General features: G+C 41.5%; 2 protein-coding genes across 3 annotated transcripts; one reads left to right on the top strand and one right to left on the bottom strand.

The window, feature by feature from the left end:
• The first annotated feature begins 5,642 nt into the window (after nucleotides 1-5,642).
• Nucleotides 5,643-8,415, top strand: LOC148675363 (protein CEBPZOS-like). Of its 2 annotated transcripts, XM_088626631.1 has the most exons (4): nucleotides 5,646-6,047; nucleotides 6,571-6,615; nucleotides 7,770-7,856; nucleotides 7,974-8,415. In XM_088626631.1, exons 1-3 carry the CDS (start codon nucleotides 5,930-5,932, stop codon nucleotides 7,853-7,855), a joined length of 249 nt encoding a protein of 82 aa, XP_088482757.1. In that variant the 5' UTR covers nucleotides 5,646-5,929; the 3' UTR covers nucleotide 7,856; nucleotides 7,974-8,415. The 2 variants fall into 2 exon arrangements, with proteins under 2 accessions (XP_088482758.1, XP_088482757.1); XM_088626632.1 differs by having other exon boundaries at nucleotides 5,643-6,047; nucleotides 7,770-8,415.
• cebpz (CCAAT enhancer binding protein zeta) lies at nucleotides 7,674-23,046 on the bottom strand. The gene is made up of 17 exons (XM_088626630.1): nucleotides 22,826-23,046; nucleotides 20,500-21,998; nucleotides 19,479-19,710; nucleotides 18,601-18,778; nucleotides 17,790-17,878; nucleotides 17,393-17,446; nucleotides 16,811-16,913; nucleotides 16,456-16,524; nucleotides 16,300-16,366; nucleotides 15,284-15,390; nucleotides 13,581-13,641; nucleotides 13,025-13,206; nucleotides 11,710-11,742; nucleotides 11,389-11,481; nucleotides 11,200-11,270; nucleotides 10,718-10,799; nucleotides 7,674-8,077 (listed from the first exon to the last, which is right to left on the bottom strand). Exons 1-17 carry the CDS (start codon nucleotides 23,000-23,002, stop codon nucleotides 7,932-7,934), a joined length of 3,243 nt encoding a protein of 1,080 aa, XP_088482756.1. The 5' UTR covers nucleotides 23,003-23,046; the 3' UTR covers nucleotides 7,674-7,931.
• Between the last annotated feature and the right edge of the window lie 97 nt (nucleotides 23,047-23,143).

The following is a 23,143-nucleotide window of genomic DNA, read 5'->3' as shown; positions in this document are numbered from 1 at the left end:
TTGTTTACCCATGGTTATTCTAAGACAAGCTTCTTTGTTTTTTCCTTAAACACCTCACATTTAGAAAGTGGAAAGTTGGCGTTCATAAGGCCCTCCGCTACAGGTGGTAGGAGAATGGCTCTGAATTTTCTTTGTTGTACTGCAAACAAATGACTGGAAGATAGAGCCACAATAGGGACACCTGTGCATCACACTGTCACGTTTAGGTGGAGGTTTCTCACAGGCGTTAAAGGTATTCATGAGGCACTACTGAAATAGACCACATATCACAAAATGTTTAATAGACGTTTTTTGATTCGTTGGTCTACATTTTTACATCTTGTTATAAATATAGCGTGGTTTTTTTAAGATTTCCTAAGATTATTTGCTGATTTCCCAATCATATATCACTAAGATCATACTTGTCATATAATAATGGACTAAAAAGACATAGGTATATTATTTCCAGAGATGCTGGTTAAGGTGTCCAAAAGAAAACAAAATGATGGCCAGGCATCACGGTTTAAGAAGGAACTCCATTTCAACTTGCAGTAACTGTAATGTCACAATATGGGTGCCTACCATGTTTGACATGAATGAGACAAATGGTTTTTGCTCAAGAGCAGTTTGTTGCTCAGGCACAGGCTGTGCATCGACAAGAGAACAAAATGGCGGCCATATCATGTTTCAGGTGTATGCTATAGAAAAGTGCTTCCTATTCCCTTAGATTTTTCTAAATTGATTTGTTAAACCAATTGGGATGTTGTTTTCTATCTTTTGATGTACCAACTCTTTGGATAAACATGTTTTCTGTTTCCAACAGATTCTGTTTAAACTATTGCCACCCATTTCTCACTGACACTACACCATATCCCATCCCACTTCTCGTAGACTGTGGCTCAGTCCCTCAAAGTCTGCTGGCATCTTTTGCTTTGGACTGAAACGGAATTGTTTCAAAATATACTTCCAAACACATCATATTACAGTCACAGGTCCCTAATGGTTCTCTCACCTCTGTTTGCCTCACTCTGCCTTGATTGTGTGGAAAAACAAGATCACTGCAAACATTTCCTCTTGCAGATTCTCCGACAAACTGAGTACGAAAGCAGTCATTAACAGCATCTACCATTGCAGTTTCTGTGGCTGAAATTCCTAGGGTTTTTTTTTTCCCAGTCTGTGTTTGGAAAGATGAAGTCTCCCATAAAAACTACTTCTTTTGCATGTAAATTCTTAATTTCATTATACAGCGTACCCCTAACACTATACTTTTGTTTATACTACAATTTTGTTTTTCGACCAGTCTGGTCCCTATAGATTCAAAGGTTCTTGGTTCCTCTAGGTTTAGTTCTTGAAACTGAATATACCTCTTCTACGTTCCTGACTGTCAGGAACAGTATACAATATATCACTATACACTGCCATCATTTTCAATCAACCATTTTCATGTGATCCCAAATATATTGCAATTGCCTGTTAATACAACACCGTCCAATCTCTGTGTTTTGAATACTCCTAGTATTTAGATATAAGCAATTAATTACATGTCCCTTAGTTTTGCTGTCAACTTTCCTCGTCTTTTATGTCTTTATTCCCTGTGCAACCTCCTTTTGGAAGTTTTTTGGCTTCTCCCTGCTTCCCTTCTTGTATAATGTTTCTGGATTTCTTCATTTGTCTGTGTGCCAAGATGACTGGTGCCTGTCTCATTCACATGTAATCTGTCTCATCTGTACAGATGGCCTTTGCCATAGAAAGGCTGTCAGTGGCCAAGAAAGCTGAAGCCCCCTTCTGCACATCATGGCCTTATCCATGTGTCCTGTTATCAGATTAATCTTTGTAGTTGTGCTCCTTTGCCTGCTAAAGGGAGGATTCCTGTGAAACCCACTGAATTTGTCCTGTTCTTCAGTGTCTTGCTGAATTGTATGATGAACGTGGTTTGGATGTTAATTGTGTTATATCAATGTCATTTGTGCCCACATGGACAACAGCTATCTGTCGATTCACTGGACGATATCAGCAGCCTGATATCCCTGTTCCAGGGAGACAGCAAACTGATGTCATCCTACAGTATCTGTTGCAAATTTTACTGGCGGTGTTCAGGAGAATGGAGTCTCCAACTTCCACCGCTTCTCTTTTTTTGAATTGTTAGTACGGGATGGAAGTGAGCTGGCATTGAGTTCCCATATTTGATATCAGGTCCTGGAGGGTCTAATCTGTTTGGTGATGTGATGCTGCTGTCAATCCATTTCTTGGGGTTTCTCTTACAATCCAGGGTGCTCAATCATAATTAATAGGCTCTTAGATGTGCTCCACTAAAGCCACTGCCCTTTTTGGACTCTGTAAACAGTTAATAGAATATGGAAAGGTCAGAATAAAGTTAGTGTATTTCCTAAGGTCAATAAGGTGTCACGGACGTCCAAAGGGACAAACCGTGGGGAGCAGGAGAGCAGAAAAAGACCCATATGCGTAGTGGCGAGACGGGAAAAAGGCCCGGGCTCATTAGTGCAAAGAGTTCAGGAATGCCGTATAGAAACCTATGCCCTCAGGGAGCGGACGTGGGGCGCCCTGGTGCTAGGCGGGTCTCAGGACATCCGAACCTCAATGCTGAGCCAGGACAGAGTGCAAGACCCGGAAATATATAGCCCAAGGGAAAGAGAGGGACAGGAAGGACAGCAGACCGGAAACTAGGGACAGGACAGAGAAGGAGCGCCCTCTGGCTGCAGAGGGCGTGACATAAGGTTTCCTATTTGCATTCCATAGTAACCATAACCATGTCTACACTCATGACAGAATTAGAGGCTAATTTTATATTTAACCAGAGGATAAATCAAAGGTTGAATATCAGCTTTATTCAGTTATTCACTACAGTTCTCATAGGCAAATATCTGTGATTAGTCGCAGACCTGCAACATGCTACCATAAACATAACTTGCAGCATATACCAAGATACATACCTGAGATTTGATTGACTAATCGTGGCCATGTTGCTTTAATGTAGCAACTTGTTTGGAACACCAGCTGTCTTGAGCAAATCTAAATCAAAACATTGTGCAACACGTTTCAGATAAGAATATAATATATAATTATATATATAAGCTCGGTGGGTACCTTGTTCCAGGACCCCACAAACGTTGGTATAATGCTGACAAAACAGTCAGCTTTACAGATTCCAAGTTTCACTTTTTTAGGCTTCATGGTTTCAGAACAAAAAGTGTTTTGGCCAAATCCAAGATGGCACCCAAACCATACAACCAATAATCTTGTCAGTAAACTTTTTCATGCATATGGCATAGAAAGGCAAGCATAATTTTCATTCTGACCCTATAGGCTTTTACAGTACTGACAGTTTTCAGGAGATTTCATCTAGGGCTTTGGATTTTCTGAATGGATTTCCAAAGCATTATCAAATGTAATCTGAACAATAATGGATCCTCAGTTACTTCAATTTTAAGAAGACTATGAAAGAAAAGCTTGCCTAAATACTGAGAAATATTGCAGTGCGAATCAATGACTGTAATTCTGCTTTTGTTTTCTCACTAACAGGTGAGGTCCAACTGCCATCTGTGGACTTCCAAATACTTATTATATTCTTATCACCCTGCAACTCACACCTGGGAAAAACTAAGGTTGCTGGTGGAAGAGGTGTTAGTGGGACCAGTAAGGGATGCTCACCAAGTGGTCTGTGCGGGTCTTAATGCCCCAGTATAGTGACGGGGACACCATACTGTAAAAAAGTGTCGTCCTTTGGATGAGACGTAAAACCAAGGTCCTGACTCTCTGTGGTCATTAAAAGTGTTTCTTGAAAAGAGTAGGGGTGTTACATGGTGACCTGGCCAAATTTCCACCTGGTCTTTACCTATCATGACCTCCTAATAATGTCCAGTGTCCAGAAAAGCACTATATAAGTGTAAGGAATTATTATTATTATTATTATTATTATTATTATTATTATTACTGTCTTTCAGATGAGACGTTAAACCAGGGTCCTGACTCTCAGTGGTCATTAAAGATCCCAGGGCATTTCTAGATAAGAGTGGGGAGTTATCCCGGTGTCCAGGCCAAATTTCACCCCTCGGCCTTTACCGTGGCTCCAAATTGTCCGCATGTATGATTGGCTTGCACTTGCCCTGCGATGGACTAGGGTCCCGTCCAGGGTGTACCCTGCCTTGCGCTCGTTGCTTGCTGGGTAGGCTCCAGCGTCCTGCGACACTGTATGGTTTAAAGTGGTTTGGCCTATGACATTATTATTACCTCCCCAGGTCATAATGTAAAGTCTTTACAAGAGCCACAGCAGCTCACCAGACCAGGGCTCATCCTGGCTTCTGTAACGTTAGACAGACCAGAACATGGGACTCCCCACCTGGATGGGACACTGGTCCATCTCACTCATACATCCAGCTGGACTGGAGCGACTGAAGTAAACTGTCTCATTCAGGATACAACAGCAGTGGCTGCAGCAGGGGCTCAGACCCACAGCCTCACAGGTATGAGTGCAAAGGCTTCCCCACTACGCTATTCCAGCCCCAGAGCTGAACTGTGACAGCCCTGCACTGCTGTGTAGAGCACATATAGCACATACTTGTGTATCAGGGCTCAGTGCACTGTGTATATCACCCTGTTAGAAAACTAAAAATCTGGGAAAAGAAGATCCAGTGTTTTGTGGCTGAGGAGTTCTCTGCTGTATAAGAAATGGCCCTGAGACATGATGACCGAATCACAGCAGGGGAAGAGCAGAGTAAATGCATTACACTGGCATGGTGTTATCCTCAACAAGATAATTTCTCATTACTGTGAGGATGAGAATATATTATTACTTATTATAGTCTTTTTATATAAGAAGATAAGAGCATTGATTTCTTCAATTATTTATGGATTTGCTTTTTTTATATAAAACACCTTTTATCATTATTCAGGCACTGAATTGAGATTCTCTCTTGTCTTATTTTATTGCTAATAATTTCAGTAATAAAAATCCAATGAATGGGCAAGGATTTATAATGATTCATATGGTATAGCAATATCAATTTATAAAAGGTAAAGTGCTCGATGTACACATTAATTTATTTCTGTTTGTGAGCTACACTTAAAAGTTAAGTATCTGGGGAGTATGTGACAATGTGCCAACGCTAGAACTAAAATACTATTTTTTTTTAATGCGCTGTAAACATGTTGAAGTGATACTTTAGAAGTAGTGATCATTGTTGTGTATAGAGCGACACCTAGTGTCAAACCCTTTAACTATGGTGTTTATTTTTTGTCTTACAAATAAAAAATACTAACTGGCATCTTTAAAAAAAAGTAAAACCCGTCTTTTAGTTTCTTGCGCTGACATACATGTATCGTTATTATAGTTCTTATTAAGAATTAATCATTTGCATTTCAGTGACGTTGTTGAAGGTTGATGCAGAAGCTTCAGATACAGTACATAAGAAGAAAAAATAGTTCTGAAATATATCGAAAAGTTGGTGGTGGTGGAGGGGAGTCCCCATTAACTGTAAAGCGCTTTGAATGGAGTGTCCAGGAAAAGCGCTATATAAGTGTAAGCAATTATTATTATTATTATTATTATTATTATTATTATTATTATTATTATTATTATTATTATTATTATACTCTCCAGACTCGCGTTTCCGTCTTACCGTACTGATTGTACCTTCCTACGCACCGTAGATGTGGAGGCGCAAGGTCAGATGGGTCGTTTATAACGCTAGACGTGCGTTAACGTGCGGTCTGTTTGGTATAAGTTTAACCTTATAAACTAAGCAGTTGCGGACCACTCTCGCCTTTGCATGAATGCGTAAATATATGAGCGCATTGACCATCGGGCAGAACTGCAAACCAGATTTTGTTAAGAAACATGATAGTTTGATAGATTTAGTAACAAAACTTGGACACTGTATTTGGAATAAACAGTTTATATTATTATAGCTATATTTTCGTAATTGATTTCAAAATGGCACCAAAAACCATGGAACCTCTTGCTCGGAAGCTCTTCAAAGGTGTATTACTCTTGGAAGTAGCCGGAGTGTTCGGTGTGTACTGGCTTTTTTACAGGATGAAGTCCAGTCAAGGTAGGAACTGTTACAAGTTTCATTTCATGAGGCATCACGCTACCGACACAGACTAACAGATCTGTGAACCACGGTAGGGAGTGATCTCCTCACCCCTTTCATAATCTTTAACGGTTTAAGAAATTGACTGAATTTACGACCGGAGATTGAAGCTTCAGCTACCTCAGTTGTTTTCGTTTCTTGATCTATACTTCCTAACTGGTTTGGAGTCTTTAAGCATTTTTTGTCGACGCAAGAAAATGCACTGCTGGTAACTATTATAGCCATACACTGCATACAGCCCGTTGTCGCGTGGATTTCTTCTTTCGGCACACCACTTGTGTCGATATTTCTGTCCTTGTGAATATGGCCTTTATTTACCTTCTTTACCCTTGAGCTGAGTGCATCATTCCAAAACATTGTAGCTTGAATGTGCCGATAATTGTTCCCACAACCTCAATTACGGTTCACTGAAGACCTCTTCAGAAAGTGCTTCTGCTGCACAGTGATTAATCATAATCATTAAATGTATTCATCTTGACAGATTTCAGAAGTACAATGAACAGGAGATTCCCATCCATTTTGGAAGGTACTGACTTTTTAAAAATCCTTTTTTAACACATTTGAGAAGTGTGTAATAAAATATCTATGCACAAATATAGATTTCCCAATTTTTAATAGAAAAGTTTTTAAAAAGCTTTCATACTTTAGAGTTAATGAAGGATATCTGTAATCCTTGAATGTATGGCTGGAAGGTGGTGTGTGAATCAAACTAATAGAAAGTGGATGAGCAAAGCTGGACAAATGTTCTTGTTGTAGTCAGGCTAATGGTTTTCTGAAACTTACTGTGAGGTAGAAGGGTATACATTCCTACTGTACAGGCATTCATCTTTATTACTACATTGTAAATTAGTTCTAAGCCAGCAGCCACATCACCCTGCAACTCACAACTGGCAGCCCACTGAAGCTCAGCAGGTGTGAGCCTGGTCAGTACCTGGATGGGAGACCTCCTGGGAAAAACTAAGCTTGCTGCTGGAAGAGGTGTTAGAGGGGCCAGCAGGGGGCGCTAACCCTGCAGTCTGTGTGGGTCCTAATGCCCCAGTATAGTGACTAGGACAATATACTGTAAAAAGGCGCCAAGAGTTCCTGACTCTCCGTGGTCATTAAAGGTTCCAGGGTGTCTATTGAAAAGAGTAGGGGTGTTACCCCGGCAACCTAGCCAAATTTCCTCCTGGCCTTTACCACTCTGCTCTCCTCCCCACTGAGAGCTGGTTTTCTGAAATTTACTGTGAGGTAGAAGGGTATACATTCCTACTGTACAGGCATTCATCTTTATTACTGAGAGCTGGTGTGTGGGGAGAGTACTGGTGCACTATGGGTGCCATTGCATCATCCAGGTGGGGCTGCACATTAACTGTAAAGTGCTCTGAATGGAGCTTCCAGAAAAGCGCTATATAAGTGTAAGCAATTATTATTATACATTTATTTCTACAAAGTTGATTTTTAATATTGGATTAACAGTTGAATTCACTGGTCGGTGATGCCAGTGCTGGGAGTCAGGCATGACAGGTACAAGCATTTGTCTGGCTGGTTCTTCTCCAACTGGCTCACCTGCCGACAGACTTTAGAGAATAAAATTACAAGTAGTTCAATAGATTGGAAATATATTTTAATATAAAAGATGTAGTAAAACATGGGATCTTTGAGATAAATTCACTCGTCTTATTTTGTTAATCATTTCAGTTTATTATAAATCCCACGAATGGGCAGGGATTTACGGAATTCGGGAAGAGGACAATGAGGCGTGGTCCAGAGGAAAAACACAGTGAGGTGAGCGGAGAAATACGGGGCATAAAAAAACAGCAGCAGCATCCGTTCGAAATGTACTCTTTGACAGGCAACACGTTAATTCTTCTGCTTTTTTCTCCACCCCTTCGGTTTGCCCAGGTGTTTATTCCTCTTGAACATCGCCTTCCTCTTCCTCAGCGTCTTGACATCTCTACCCTGGATCCAGTCGTTGCGCGCGGCCTCCCACTTGAGCTGCTTGACTCCTGGAGGGGGGGGATAAACGTTTAAGAAGTTATGTGAATGGAGCTGCGCCACGACAGATCAAACCAGTGGGCCGTCCTGCATCGAGCACCTAGGGAACTGAAAACGAGTGATTATACCAGTCTAAAGCCGTACGATTCAACCTTTATCAAAAGCATACGTGTTTTTAAGGTAACTGATTTAAGGGAAGTCAGATCAGTTTTCCAAGAGATGGTTATTACTCTATAAACACAAACCCTTTACCTTCATGTATCTGCAACAGACAAATGTATCTGCAACAATTGTTTAAGTTTAATGCATAATACAAAATGTTTGTCTTGAATAAAAGCAAAACAGCATATTCTTCTTGCACGGGTAGCTGTATTTTTAGCTGGTAAAGTACCCAGCAATCATCTCTACACTTACACAGAACGCAAGACATTGCCATGATGTATAGAACAGCAACATCTCTGGCTCAAGGCTCTGGGGGAAACTAAATTAGGTTTATAAGTAACTAGTTTTATAAGGAAGTAGAAATATAGAAACAGAATACTTGATTAGGTGTAGAAAAAATATCATTTTTGCCATTCATCTTAAGTTATAAACGCAGAACTATGCGACCACAATGTTAAAACCTACTTAAGAATGTGCTATAGAGAAAGCATAACAGAAATCTGGATGTCTCTGGCACTGGGTGTTGGTTAAGCATAAATAACAATACCCGTGTAGCAGTGACCTCTGTTGGTTGGATATGTGCCTCTGTGCTTGCAATGTTAGCACAGAGCTGCATTAAGCCCTCCAACAAATGCCTTAGTTCTGCCAAGTGCACTAAGGGTTTGACCTCTTCTGACAATGCATGCTACAAAGTACATACAGCGCCTATAGAAAATCTATACCCCCTCTGGACCTTTTCACATTTTATTGTGTTACAGCATGGAACCAAGATGTATTTAACGGATATTTTTTTGCCACTCATCAACACAAAGTACTCTATAATGTCGAATTTAAATAACTGAATGCATAAGTATTCACCCCCTTGCTTTGACACATCTAAATTACCTGTGAAGTAACCAACTCTCTTCTCCAAGTCACATAATTACTTGACTGGAGTCCACCCGTGTGCAGTTCAGGTGTTTCACATGATTTCAGAATAAATACACGTGTGTCTGGGAGCTTTCCCACTTAGTGCATTTCCAAGGAAACACTACACCATGAAGACCAAGGAACATTCCAAGCAGATCCGAGACAAGGTTCTTAAAAAAATACCAGTCGGGGCAAGGGTATAGGAAAATTTCCAAGGCATTGAATATACCTCAAAGCACAGTGAACTCCATCATGAAAAGGTAAGAAAATATGGAACAACTGTGAATCTGCCCAGAACCGCCCGTCCTTCAAAACTGAGTGTCCGAGCAAGAAGAGCCGTAGTAAGGGAGGCCACCAAGAAGCCTACGCAACTCTAAAGGAGTTACAGTCCTCCATGACAGAGATGGGAGAAACTGTGTATAAGACAACAACAGCACATGCACTTCATTAATCTGGCTTGTACAGAAGGGTGGCAAGAAGAAGGCCTTTGTTGGCTCATATCACATCTCAGCTGGAGTTTGCCCAAAGGCATGTGAGAGACTCAACAATTTGGAGGAAGATTCTATGGTCTGATGAGACCAAAACTGAACTTTTTTTTTTGGCACAAACCTAACACAGCACATCACACTGAGAACACCATCCCTACAGTGAAGCATGGTGGTGGCAGCATCATGCTTTCGGGATGCTTCTCTGTGGCAGGACTAGAAGACTCATAAAGATAGAAGGAAAAATGGATGAAGCCAAGTACAGAAAAATCCTGGAGGAAAACGTGCTGCAATCAGCAAGAGCACTGTGACTTGGAAGACGATTCACCTTCCAACAGGACAATGACCAGAAACATACAGCAGAAGACACACTGAAGTGGCTTAAAACCAAAAAGGTTAATGTCCTGGAGTGGCCCAGTCAAAGCCCAGACCTCAATCCAATTAAGCATCTTGGAATGACTTAAAAATTGCTGTTCACAAATGGTCCCCATCCAACTTGATGGAGCTTGAGCAATTTTGCCAAGAAGAATGGGCAAAAATTCCAGTGTCAAGATGTGCAACGCTGATAGAGACTTATCCAAAGAGACTCACAGCTGGAATTGCTGCCAAAGGTGGTTTGGGGGGGGGGGGGTAAATACTTACGCATTCAATTTTTCATTTTTAATTAATTTAGTAAAATGTCTGGATTTTTGTTTTAACTTTGACATTATAGAGTACATTGTGTTGATGAGTGGCAAACATTCTCAGTTAAATACATCATGGTTCCATGCTGTAACAATAAAATGCGAAAAAGTCCAAGGGGGGTGTAGACTTTCTATAGGCACTGTATGTATATTTTCTTGTTCTCTTTAATGCTGCCATATGGGTTGTACATAGCTGAGAGCTAAGCTATTTCCTGATTTGGCAAAAAATATGAAACTGTAGACAGCAGATGCAGGAATAAAATGGGATTCTAAAACAATGGCTCTAAACAATTCAATGGATTTATTTTGTGCTTCTTGAAACAATTCTAGTATTGTAGTCCTTTACTTCTTATAAACATTGATACTAAACTTCATGGAACAGTGCTGAAATACTACTTGTTCCAAAACTCACCTGCTTTGTCTCTGTTTGCCATTGCATTCATGCCAATATTGTCAAACTTTGATCCTGTGTTTTCATCCAGGAGATACCCAAACTGTTAAAAGGATAAAAAAGTGTTCACATTTAGATCATCTCAAATTCTGCAATATGCACTCAGATTATTCGTATTGAGTTGTACACTGCATCAGTTACTGAACAGCTGTAGACCCGGGACAGTCTGCGTGCACCTTGATTTTCATAAGAGTGTTTCTACAGAATGAGAAAACGTGGTATATGATACCTTTGAAACCAGTGTTTTACAATTGCATCTTTTACACAATTCCAGAACATTAAAATGGGACTTTTTAAAAAGAAAATACATTTTAAAAAGCGTAAAGCTAACATTCAGAGAAAGACATTTTCTTGTTTATATAACTATTTTAAGGAACATGACTTTTGTATTACAGGACTTACAGTATTGAAATATAGAAGTCTGAGGATTTGCATTGTCTTACCTCTTCTGCAGTAGCAAGCATGTTATCATCCCCTAAGCCTTTCTTTTTCTTCTTCTTTCCTGATTTTGACCCTGCAGAAACAGAACTTAATATTTTTATTCAGGTTTAAGAGTTACAATTACTTCTGAACATATACTTGAAAAGTAATACAGTAAAAATTGATAGTGACATGAAGAATATATGGTTTACCTAACGAACCCAAAAGTTCAAGATCTTCTGATTTCTTCCTCTTGCCTGTTTTGGGACGTGCTCTGATCTCTGGCGTTTCTCCAACTTCAACTTCTAAATCAAAAATATGATCTCTTTACCAGAAGGTCTACCGCTACTCCTTCAAAAACGTAGATTAGGTAGACCTAAACTACATTATTTAAAGCCATTACCACATAGCTCCAAATCACAAAACTAAATGTACACATTTGAAATTTACAGACTGTAAACCAGCTGAAGAAATTTAAGATCTGTATTTGAAAGGAGTGAAAGGAGATTATGGTTGTTGGACGTCAGACCTACCTTCAAAAATATTCGTGTCAATATCTTCTATCTCTGAAAGAGAAAATCAGTTTAGAAAGATGGCAAAATTCCAAAGTAGCTATTGCCTCCAACCAAAATTAAATCTGATATTCCTGTACAGGGCTATGTAACAATCGCCCTGTGTATTGGTAGGTACATTTAAGAAAATCATTTGGATTGAGATCTAGAAAAATAAAATAAATAAATCATGTTAATAGTATACAGGTAGTACTTGATTTGCACAACACATGTAAACACGGAAGACGTGCTACGGGTGCAGTCCCCACCAGAAAGGTGTAAGTAACATGCTTATATGGTTGTACTTAAAGTTATTTTTAAAGTAAATATTTGTTAGTTTATCAATCTCATGTACACTCCGAATGGAAGACTCAGCGGTGGGTAGTGAGTGGTGTGGACAATGCATCTTTGTATTAGAATATGCGATTATTGAAAATGGATGGATGTCTGGGGACTGATTTACTTTATGATCTCTCCACAGAATTATAGGTTAATTATGAAATAAAACTGCTCACTGAAACTAGAATATTTGGATTATTAAACGTGAACTTAAAACGTTAAAAGAATTTAAAAGACAAGAACGGCAAAAATGCATATTCTGGCATTCAATACAATTTCCCTACAATTTCCATCATCATCGTCATAATAATAAAGCAAGTGAACTCAAAATACTTTACAGGTAATGGGGATCCCCTCCACCACCACCAGTGTGCAGCCTCACCTGGATGATGTCACAGCAGCCATAGTGCACCAGTACACTCAGCACACACCAGCTCTCAGTGGGGAGGAGAGCAGAGTAATGAAGCCAGTTCAGAGATGGGATTAGGAGGCCATGATTGGTAAAGGCCAGGGGGAAATTTGGCCAGGACACCGGGGTAACACCCTTACTCTTTTCTAGGAACGCCCTGGGATTTTGAATGACCACAGAGAGTCAGGACCTCGGTTTTACACTCTTCCAAAAGATGGCGCCATTTTACAATGTAGTGTCCCAGTCGCTATACTGGAGCATTACGACCCACACAGACCGCAGGGTGAGCGCCCCCCTACTGACCCCCCTAACACCTCTTCCAGCAGCAACCTTAGTTTTTCCCAGGAGGTCTCCCTTCCAGGAACTGACTTCTGACTTCTCTAACTTGTGTGCTGTGTGGCGGAAATACTGGTGCATAATGGCTGCTTCACATCATCGAGGTGAGCGATGATGCCCCCTCCCATATTTAAAGCACTTTTGGGATAAAAAGTGCTATACAAATGCATTTATGATCCTCCTCCTCCTGCAAATATGTAATCTGGCAGGCACCTTTATCGTCATCATCTCCCACGTCCATGAATGCTCCACCAGCTTCCTCTAGCTCGTTTCCAAAGTCCTCCTCATCCATACTGCCCAGAGACACCTCATCATCATCCAGATCCCCCTCCTCCAGGTCGGAGTCGGAGTCCGAGTCCCCCTTCTTGCCTTGCTTGGCTGTCTTCTTCATATTGCTGAAAATGGAGACTCATGCTTTACGTACCCCATAATGGTGTATTTAAAGTCAGGAATGTCTTTTTATTTGAAGACAAAACACTGCTATTTTAATGTTCAAAAGCAGACTGCCCCTGATGTACTTTCAAGCAGCCTCATTTATTATCCCCAACAGTCCTGCATTTGACAGTAAAGAAAATATTTTTACTTAAGGAAATGGTCATAAGGGGGCAAGTCTAGCAATTTCCTTGTCTGTTTTAAATGTAAGAACAATCCAAAAATTCAACTGGAATGCAGACCTTCCAATTAACTCTTGACTAATGTTTCATCTAAGAACAATTGATAACTGCAGTCTATACGAAAATGTATACTGAAAAAGTCAAATTCAGCTTACCCAGCAAAATCGAGACTGTTGTCCTCAAATTCTGTGAAGTAGCTATCTCCTTCAAATGAATCTGTGAACGACATCATAAAGCATTTTTAATTACAGATTTCACCACAAAATCAGATCAGGTGGTTATCAAAAAGTGTATCTAGTGATATAAAAAGTAAGCTAACACTAGAAATTAAGGTATGTAAAATTCTGCTATTTTTTCCAATGCTATTTGCTTGAATTACAGTTTTAATATTAGTCTACAGTATACTAAAGACATACTGCCATATTGAAGACAATAAAGTGATATGGTATTGTCAGTCTGAAAATGCTGCGGGGCAAGCTACAGTTTGCCATGGTAGCCGGCTGTCTCTCAGTACTGGTTACCATGGAAACGCGTTCTGACAGGAAATCTGCATCACCTGTGAGGGCTCTTTCACGCCCTTCGCAGGATATGCAGAATATTTAAGGAATTCTCTCAAAGTCCACTTAAATTCCTAGTCTTTAGTGAATAATAATAATAAACTTTATTTTATATAGCGCCTTTAAAGGTGGCTTCTCAAAGCGCCCGAGTTCTCTAGCTCCCGATCTTTGGCTGTGTCTTGGATGTTCGACCCTCATCGCGTAAGTGACCTCGGCCCCTGGACATTCTCTTGGTGCTTCGCTACAGTGTTTCTTGGCTCTGATCACATACTCTGGACTGCGTGTCCCTGTACTTTTGCCTGTCTACCTAGTGCCTGGCTACAAACCCTGCTTCTGCGTCTTCCTCCTCCCTGCTCTGTTTACCCAGCCTACTAGAGCACCACGGCCTCCTGCTTGACTGCTAAACCGACCGGACCGGACCGGTCGCCGCCTGCTATCGCACCATCGCTGCCCATATGCACAGCTCCGCTTCTGTTCTCCTGCCAGCTCGCAGCCTATGGTGTGTCTCCCAGTGTGCTCAGCCCAGTCTCTGTGCATGTAAACCATTGCTCAGTTTTCTCCTCCCAGCTACCAGCTTATGGTGTGCCTCCTAACATTTCTAATGTCACTGTAAACGTGGTGAGTGCAGCTCTGCTGCTCTGCCAGGAATCGATCACCGTCACTCGTGGGCTCAGAGGATATGCAGCCCCGCTCCCTTGACAGTGGTGAACGGTGTTACTCCACAAGACCGGGTCATTTGCAATGGGCGAATTCTGCACTGTCTAGGTTCCAAGTGGGCGATATCAATTCCGAGCCGCTGAGCCTTGTTGCGTCCGCAAATTGACCTGGGTAGTAAGTGTTTAAGTTATGTTTTGTATTATTTACCTCCTGCACACATTTTGCCCTTTAGGTTGCTAAGGTATCTGTTGCTTACCGTAATTATTTCCGGTAATGCATATAAAAAATTTGGAAGAAGTACAAAACTGCGTTTTTTTGTGTCTGCTGCCACCAGCACGTACAGTATGAGCGTTTTTGAGCGATTAAGGCCCTAAGAACTATGACGCTGCCCATCAATGAAAAACACCAGGACGCTCAACTGAGACTGCAAGCCTGTGAGGGCCGCAGTAAGAACCCAGACTGCAGAGCACAGCGCCATACCTCTACTGCAATGACATGTGAGCGGGTCAAGCCTTGGGTCAAACGTAAAAATACATAAAGGATGCTGAATTGTATCAGATGATTCAGCAGGGTGGGAAACCAGAAAACCCCACAGCGCAGGGCCAGACTCCTACAAAAAGCTCTTCATATCACAAAGGACTCACCCAGTGCCCTCTCAAACTCGTCATCATCCACATCCTCAACACTTTCGTCGTCCCTGCCTCCGCGAGGCCTGTGCAGTTCCTTCTCCTTCTCCCGTTTTTTAAAAAACCTGGACATTTCGGCAATAGGAAGAAAACGTTCCATCTTTTAATTTTGTGAACCTCTCTTTTGTGGCATACTCGATACGCAACAGTGCTAAAACAAATCTGGGTTTCAGTTAGAAACAACAGACGATACTATAGAAAAGTACTTTACAGACTACAATCAAGTCATCACCACACCTGAAAAAATAAAAGGGGTATATCATAATTTGAATATTAAAATATTCCCGTATAATTATTCTGGTGTTGTTATACCTAGTTTTATTTTAAAATTTAAAATCTCCGAGTTCTTAAAGGGGAACTGCAGTCCCAATTTCTCAGACTGGTTCTTAAACCTCAGTAACAAAATAAACTAATTGACAGTTAGAAACATTTTGCAAGTCACCAGAAGTTTTTTTGCCTTGTTCTGAATCACAGAATATGGGGCTGCGTATATCTGGAAATTCTGTCTATTTTGCGATGTAAATTGGAGGTTTTACAAGTTACTGTGTACATTTTATTTGTATTGTGGTTTGAAATGCCCTAATCAATGCTGATCCTTTCTATCCCCAAAATATAAAGATAGCGTTTCAGTCCCTCTTTCATAGCTGCTTGATGTTTTAATTGAAATAGCTACACCTCCTCAGTCTTGTGAGAATATAGATAGCATTCTCAGAAACTGCTGATGTGAAAGCTTTTACAATCCTTAACACTCTGTAAAACAATAACAGCACTGCTCCAGTGCCAGTCACTGCACAAACACAGCACAGCAAAAGTGTACATCTTTGAACAACTTTAAAATTCCTGTTTATTTTTCACCTTCATAACCTCATAAAACAATGACAGAAAACAACTTCATGTTTCATAAAGATAACCTAATCTGTAAAATAAACCTTTATAACTCCTTGCAATTAATAGCTTTCAAGTAATGTACGTACCGATGGAAGAAGATCTCATCCACTGGGATCTGACTCTCGTCTTTTTCAAGAAACTCCTGACAGTTCACTGTGAGAAATTAAAGAGGTGCTGCTTGAAAAAAAAGCAAACATTCTAAACCTTTCCCACAATTTATCTGAAGAACTGGAGTAACTCACCAGCCAAACTGCGGACATTATTCATTGACAGTCTCTGTCTAGGTTGCATAACCACACTGTCTACATTGTCTGAAAAATAAGTAAGAAATAACAAATCAAGGTGTGGAGGTACGTCAACTGCAAATGACAAATAATTCTTAAATTACTGTGACAGCAGCAACACATCATTATATTACTTCAAATCAAACTAATGATGAAACCTGAGTTTGCTCTGTTCTGTGAAATTCCTCATGACTGATGATGACTAAAACCAATCAAATGGATATTAATTGGAAGCAGGGATACATGTTCCCCCGTTTTAAGATCACAGTCATGAGTATGGTTTGAGATGAGCAAAAAACAAGGCCTGTGCTACCTTTTCCCTTGTTTTGTTTGGGGTTTCTGAAGACAAAGCGGTCCAGGAACCTGATGAGAGTGAAGTCCTGCAGAGGGTCTCCGGTGTAACCGATGCTCTCGCCCTGACAGGAGGAACACAGCCACACTCATGAAGACGACGTTCGGTCACAGCACTCCTATGACCTGAACTTCACAAAAGCACCCACCCCAGCTTGAGTCTTTCGTTCATTTCTCTGTTGTGACACATTCGGCAACAACATTGGTCACGACTGGGGCAGGACTAACGTCAGGCACATTTCAAAGCATTTTCCTTTTGGGACAACTTCCTGTCTTTCCTCATAACGGACTGAAGCTTTCAAGAAGAATTCTACCAATCACGAAATACATATTGAAAAATATTTACCAGAACAAACATACCTCTGAGATCAGCAAGCTGTTTTGTAACATATTCTAATGATGAAAGCCTCAGTAGGTTCCACAAGTTAAAGTAAAATCTACAGGAAGTCTGCATGGAGATTAAAAATATTGACAACTTTTTCCTCTCTCTCTGTACTTTCTCCTTTAACGGGATTTACATGCCCTACAGAGAGACAGACTTTACCTGCAAGATCGTGCTGGCAAAAAGGGCCACTGAGGGGTGGAAATGTGAAGAGAGCTGAAAAAAAAACCCACAATAACTTGGTATGAAGCCATCAAAGCTGCTTAAAAGCGTAATATCACTCCAGCTCTTGGTACAACACAAACAATATACACAAAACACAGAATTTTTAAATTGTTAACTTGCGTTTACTTTCCCATATATTACAGTGCTTTTTTCCCCCCCGTGCCATGTAAATTTTATACGATTAAGTAATCATTTATAAGTGATTAATCAATCATTTATAATGAATCTTTTTAGGATTAGTCATTTCCAGGAGCTGTAAAGGTGACAATATTCTCTTGTGGCGAAACACGTGCCCCCCGAAGGATAATCATGCTCATCTGACTCCTGGACTTACCCTGGCGAGCTCCCACAGAGTGCTGCCATCAGCCCCACAGTACAGAGGGTTCCTGTGCAGGGGGTCGTAGGCTCCCAGATTCTTCCCACCTGCAGGACAGCAGGAGTCAGCGCTACTACAAACACAATCGGATGCACCGTTTTCTCTCCTGTGCCCCTGCATATCACAAACACTGCATCATCCTCTACAGTGCCCACGGACGTTGTTGCTGCCCTGTTTTAATGGATTGCCTGGAAGGGGCGACACTTTAGCACGCCAAGGCTGTACAAGAGCACAAAATAGCGGCAATGTACGCCTAAGTGGAATCAATCATGCGTCATTTTTCTGAAAGAGCTAGTCTTCAGCTGCACTGGTGGACAGTGTGCTCTCCTTTTAAGAATGAGCTGTGGTCCAAAGGTGTTAATACTGGTGATAATTACACTTCATGATGTTTCACAAACACTGGAGTTCTCAAGAAAGCCAACTTGTTCTATCTCATAAGAGGAACAAGTAAAGATTTATTCCAGGCTGAACAGAGAAAACGAGAAACACGACACTTCATCTGTGGAGCCCTTTTCAGGTGTGTGAAGGCTCCCCAACTGAAACATTGTGTTTCTTTTCTTCTCTTTTCAGCATGGAATGAACCTTTACTTGTTCCTTTGCAGCCTACGCATGATGACGCAGCTTCCTACTTGAACTATCTCATAAGAGGCCCGCTGTACTGTAATGAAGGCCAATCACCAGTTGTCGTGACAATTCTCGTTTCATACAGTCCGCACTGATGGTGTTTCCTGTATGGTCAAGGGGAGGGAGAGACATGAACAAGCTTCACCTTCAAGGTTCTGGTGGTGTACCCATGATGCCGTTGGCTTGGACGGGGCAGTTCTCACTGGGTTCTCGGCCTGTGTCTGGCCTTGTCCACCTTCTTCTTCCTTATCAGCATCTGTAAACTTTTCCTCTGAGTCATCATCATCCTCATCCAGGTCCTCAAACTTCTCTTCCTCGCCTTCCTGCACACCAAAGATCAGTCATGGGGGTTTAGCAGAGCTCAGAGTTTTCATTCTTCCCAGATATGTGGTTAGAAAATAAGGCTGTCTTTTCACTTTTTTAAAGAATTCAACAGAAAAATATTAATTATTCAATTTTCAATAACTACCTTTGATGATGGCAGGTACAGTAATCCCTCAGTTTAACAGGCTAAAGAGGTGTCTGTTAAAGTACACGTCCATTAAATTACATACAAGGTTTTAAAGTCCCAAAACACTATTATGAGAGAAAAATAATCACTATATGTTATATATACACCATATATGTATATATTTACTGGATCTTTTACTTTTTTAACAATTGCAATCAACAATTCTGTGCCTTTAAAAATAAATATACAATCTCTTTATTTCATATACGATACATATACTGTATACAATTTGCTAAAGCATATGTAACACAAACAACACCTGTCGTAAACCTATGGGGCACCGTTGATATTCCTGAGCTTAAACCTATTCAGTATTTATTTTTATTTTGTTTCATTATTTGTACATTTCATTGTTATTGCAGGGAAGGTCAGGTGTTTGGGGGATCTTTACAGACATCATTCCCCTTAAGCCTATTAGGACTGTTAAATCCGAAGTCTGTTAAAGCAAGGTTTTACTGTGGTCTGTTATCTGAACTGATCTGACAGGCCAAACAGCAATGCCAAGAGCTTACCCCGTTCTCCTGAAGCAGGATTCGCAGGCCCGGCTTGGCCTTCATGACCTCCGACACGAGGTAGAGGGCTCCACAGATGAAAGTGGGGCTCTGCTCACAGCTGACCTGTAGGAGCCTCTTCACAAAGGCCTTCACTCTGCGCAGTACAATGTCTGCCTTCAGGGACTTATAGAGCAGGTTCAGAAACATGGCTTGCTTGGAACACTGCGAGAGGCCAGGGTCCAGTAACTTCCTGCAACACAACATTTCAAACGCAGCATTTCAAATTCAGACATCACAACGAGGAGGAGGAAAACTAAAAACCAAAACAGTGGTTTATTTCTATATTATACTTAAGCTAAAAGAGAAAAATGTTTTATTTTAAACTTAATTTTTCAGCCTTTCAACAGATTAATAACACCCGTCATAAATAAACCCTTGTCCAAAATAATGTTTTCTAATGTCCTCTATACATAACCATGCTTTTGGTTTATAACCAATAACAATGACTAATGTAATCAACACCAAATCCCTCATTCATACAAGTTCTTATTAAAATAGTTTACTATATATCTCTTTCTTTAGAAAGCTGATGCAACAAATCTCTCGAGAACAAATGCATTCCACTAGAAAAAATGTACTATAACTCTATTACTATAACCCTACCTAAACCTCTGCTCTACCTCTTTTTTAATACAGACGTAAAACTGCAGTAAAAGTATGACACTCTCTAGTTTTACTGGTATTGATAAGATTGATAAGAAGACCTGAAGAAGACTCCACAGCCAAAAACATGTGTTTCTTTTCTCCTCTTTTCAGCGTGGAATAAACCTTTACTTGTTCCTTGATACCTTGATATAAGCTGTACAAATACTACTCTTAACGCCACTGCTAATCAAAATGGGCATAGTTTCACAGCCACCACTGAATCTCCTCTCTTAAAACACAATTCTCACGGTCTGAAATGACCTTTTAAATACAGTAATCAGGAAGGAAAAAATGTTTATGCGTACTGGGAGAATACATTTAAACCGTGGCTTACTTGTAGAGCGCAACGTAGTATCGATCGGAGATGGTCTGCTGTGAATCCATTACTTGAAACAGAAGCATTAAAGCCTGGACAGCGGTGTTAAATTTGACTAAATGCACCACTTTAAAGAGAGTGTCCAGCTGCTCCTTTATTTTCTCGTCTCCTGCCTCGGAATAAGGGTAGGCCCGATTCACGCCAGACAGCAGGGCGCTCAGCATTTTGGACTCAATGTCTTTCTTCTTGATGCAGGCCCGGAAGAAAGAGAAGTAGATACTGATCAGCTTGTTGGCCAGATTGCTTTCTTCATGGCTCAGCAAGATCTGGTTGAGGAAACAGACGGAGTAGTACTGTGCCTTGAGACTGATGTTGGGCCTGAACATCAGCCTCTCCACTTCACCGCACACCACCGTCTTCATGTTTGGATGCTTGCGTAGCAAAGTCTCCAACAGGTAGGAGGCCTTGGCGGCTGTTTTGTATTCGGGATCTCCCAGCTTGTTCACAACTTGGTTGAGGAGGGCCTTCTCCTGCTCGGGTCTGGAACACAGCAGCTCGTGAGCGGTTGTCAAGGCCCGGGCTTTGGTTGCCATAACAGTGTCGTGCGCCAGACCGTCCAGGGCCACGACAAACTCCGCTACCTGGTGCTTCAGGTGGTGCTCGAAGTACCAGAGGATGAGGCGGCGGTCCCGGGCGTCCCTGTTTCCGCTGGACAGCTCCTCGACTTTGTCGAAAGGGTGCTGGGAGAAGGCCTGCAGCTTGCGGTGCTCTGGGAGCAGGTCTGACAACAGGAGCTCTCGGAAAGTGTCCAGGGCCATTAGGCTCTGCCTCCGGCTGCCCTTCTTCTTGATCAGGCTGACCAGCGTCTCCACAAACTGCAGGCAATGGACCGGAGCGTCCTGAATGAGAACGGTCATCGCTGCCATCCTATCCACCAGCGTGCCAGTGGAGACGATGGTCTTCATCCAGGTGGAGCTGGCACCTTTCTGCACGTTCTTTTTGCTTTTGTACAGCTCCGTCTCGGCTTCGAACAGCTTCTGGGCCAGGGCTTTGTACTGGGAGACCAGCGCTCCGTCCTGTGGCTGGGAAGTGAATTCGTTACTATAGTCCAGGTCGTACCACTTGCCACCAGGCTTGATCAACAGCACCTGCCTCGGCTGAAACTCAAACACGTTGATTTTTGGCTTCGTCTTCTTCCCTGTGCTGTCCGCAGTAAGAGTCTTTTTGCTCTTGCTGGGCTTTTCATTCTGCTCGGTCCCCTGGTCCTTACTTTTCTTTTCTGCCTTCCCCTTTTCTGCTCCCGCCTTTTTGCCCTCCTTCTTCTGGCCGGTGTCCTTCCTGCCCTGCTCCTGGGGCTCGTCGTGCACGATGTGCCAGGACTCCGAGTGGGAGCGGATCCCCAGCTTGTTGATGAAAGCTTCCAGCTCGCCATCCTTGAGGTCGTCGATGGCCCCTTTCTTTCCTCCATCCGTCAGCTCGATGGACTCGTCTACGGACACGAGCATGGCATAGTCTGCCTGCAGAGAGCAAAGGGGAAAACGCATGACGAGATTCACGGGTTCAAGCACCACACAGTGCAACACGCACTGCAGTTCACCGTCCTCTGTCAGGGGACAAGGAGGTGCACTAGTTCATCTGCTGCCATTTGTCTCCAGGATCATCATCAATGGCATCCACCTCTTAATGTACAGACTACAATGCAGTCCTGAGAAAGCTCAGCCAATCATTATTCGCGTATCTACAGGCACCTTCCATATGTAGAGTCTGTCATCAGTTTGTAGAGGAAGAAATCACAACTGAGGTTAGGACTTAGAACATAAGATTGTTTTCAGTTCAGTCACTGTCACAGAAATCAAAGTGGAAAATATTCACAACATACTAAATTCTTTGTGAAAGCCTTTTAGTGTTCTAAACTGTGGGAGAATCCTTATTTGTAACGCTGGAGTCAAGAATGGGTCACAGCTATGTTGTAATAAATGCAGATTTTTGTTTTCTATGGATGTCTGAAAGTACGATAATTAAAAGAGGAAAAATCACAATATCACGCATTTTGTACACAAAACACCATCAGACAAAGGGCTTTATAAAATTACGCAAATCAACACGGGGAAAAAGTTGTTTAGTGCACTGCAATTCGAGCAACATTGCAAACTCGAAACATTCGTTAAAAAGTCGGACTTTTAAAGCAGCGAAACGACCACAGACATACTCCTTTTTCGAACGTGCTGAATTATAATAAATCATTATAATCATAATAAATCATTATTCAACGTAACAATTAATTTTCTAAAGTTCCCGAGGCACGCTTGTTCAAATCCCATCAACGCCACGCAGAGCAACATACCTTAGTCCCCCCCAGACGTAAAACGTCTTCCAAGGTAAATTCATCTTTAGAATTTCCCTGATCCCCTTCCGTGCATGACTCTCCTTCTCCCTCATCTTCATCTTCATCTTTTGCAGGTTCATCGTCATCCAGATTTTCTTGAAATGTTTCTAACTCTCCCTGCCGTTTTCGAACCATGCTGGTTTTCAGAGCATGGACACCTTAGAGAAACACCCTAGGCCACAGAAGGGAAATATCAATTTACACAGAAGAAAATAAAACCCATCTAATCAGAAGACATTAAAGTGGGATAAATAATGAAAATAAAAACGAAATGAA

Source organism: Lepisosteus platostomus, chromosome 3 (assembly GCF_059453375.1).
Source record: "Lepisosteus platostomus isolate fLepPlt1 chromosome 3, fLepPlt1.hap1, whole genome shotgun sequence".
NCBI lineage: Eukaryota > Metazoa > Chordata > Actinopteri > Semionotiformes > Lepisosteidae > Lepisosteus > Lepisosteus platostomus.
Note: the sequence above shows the minus strand (reverse complement) of the source record. Positions and strands in the feature narration are given on the sequence as shown.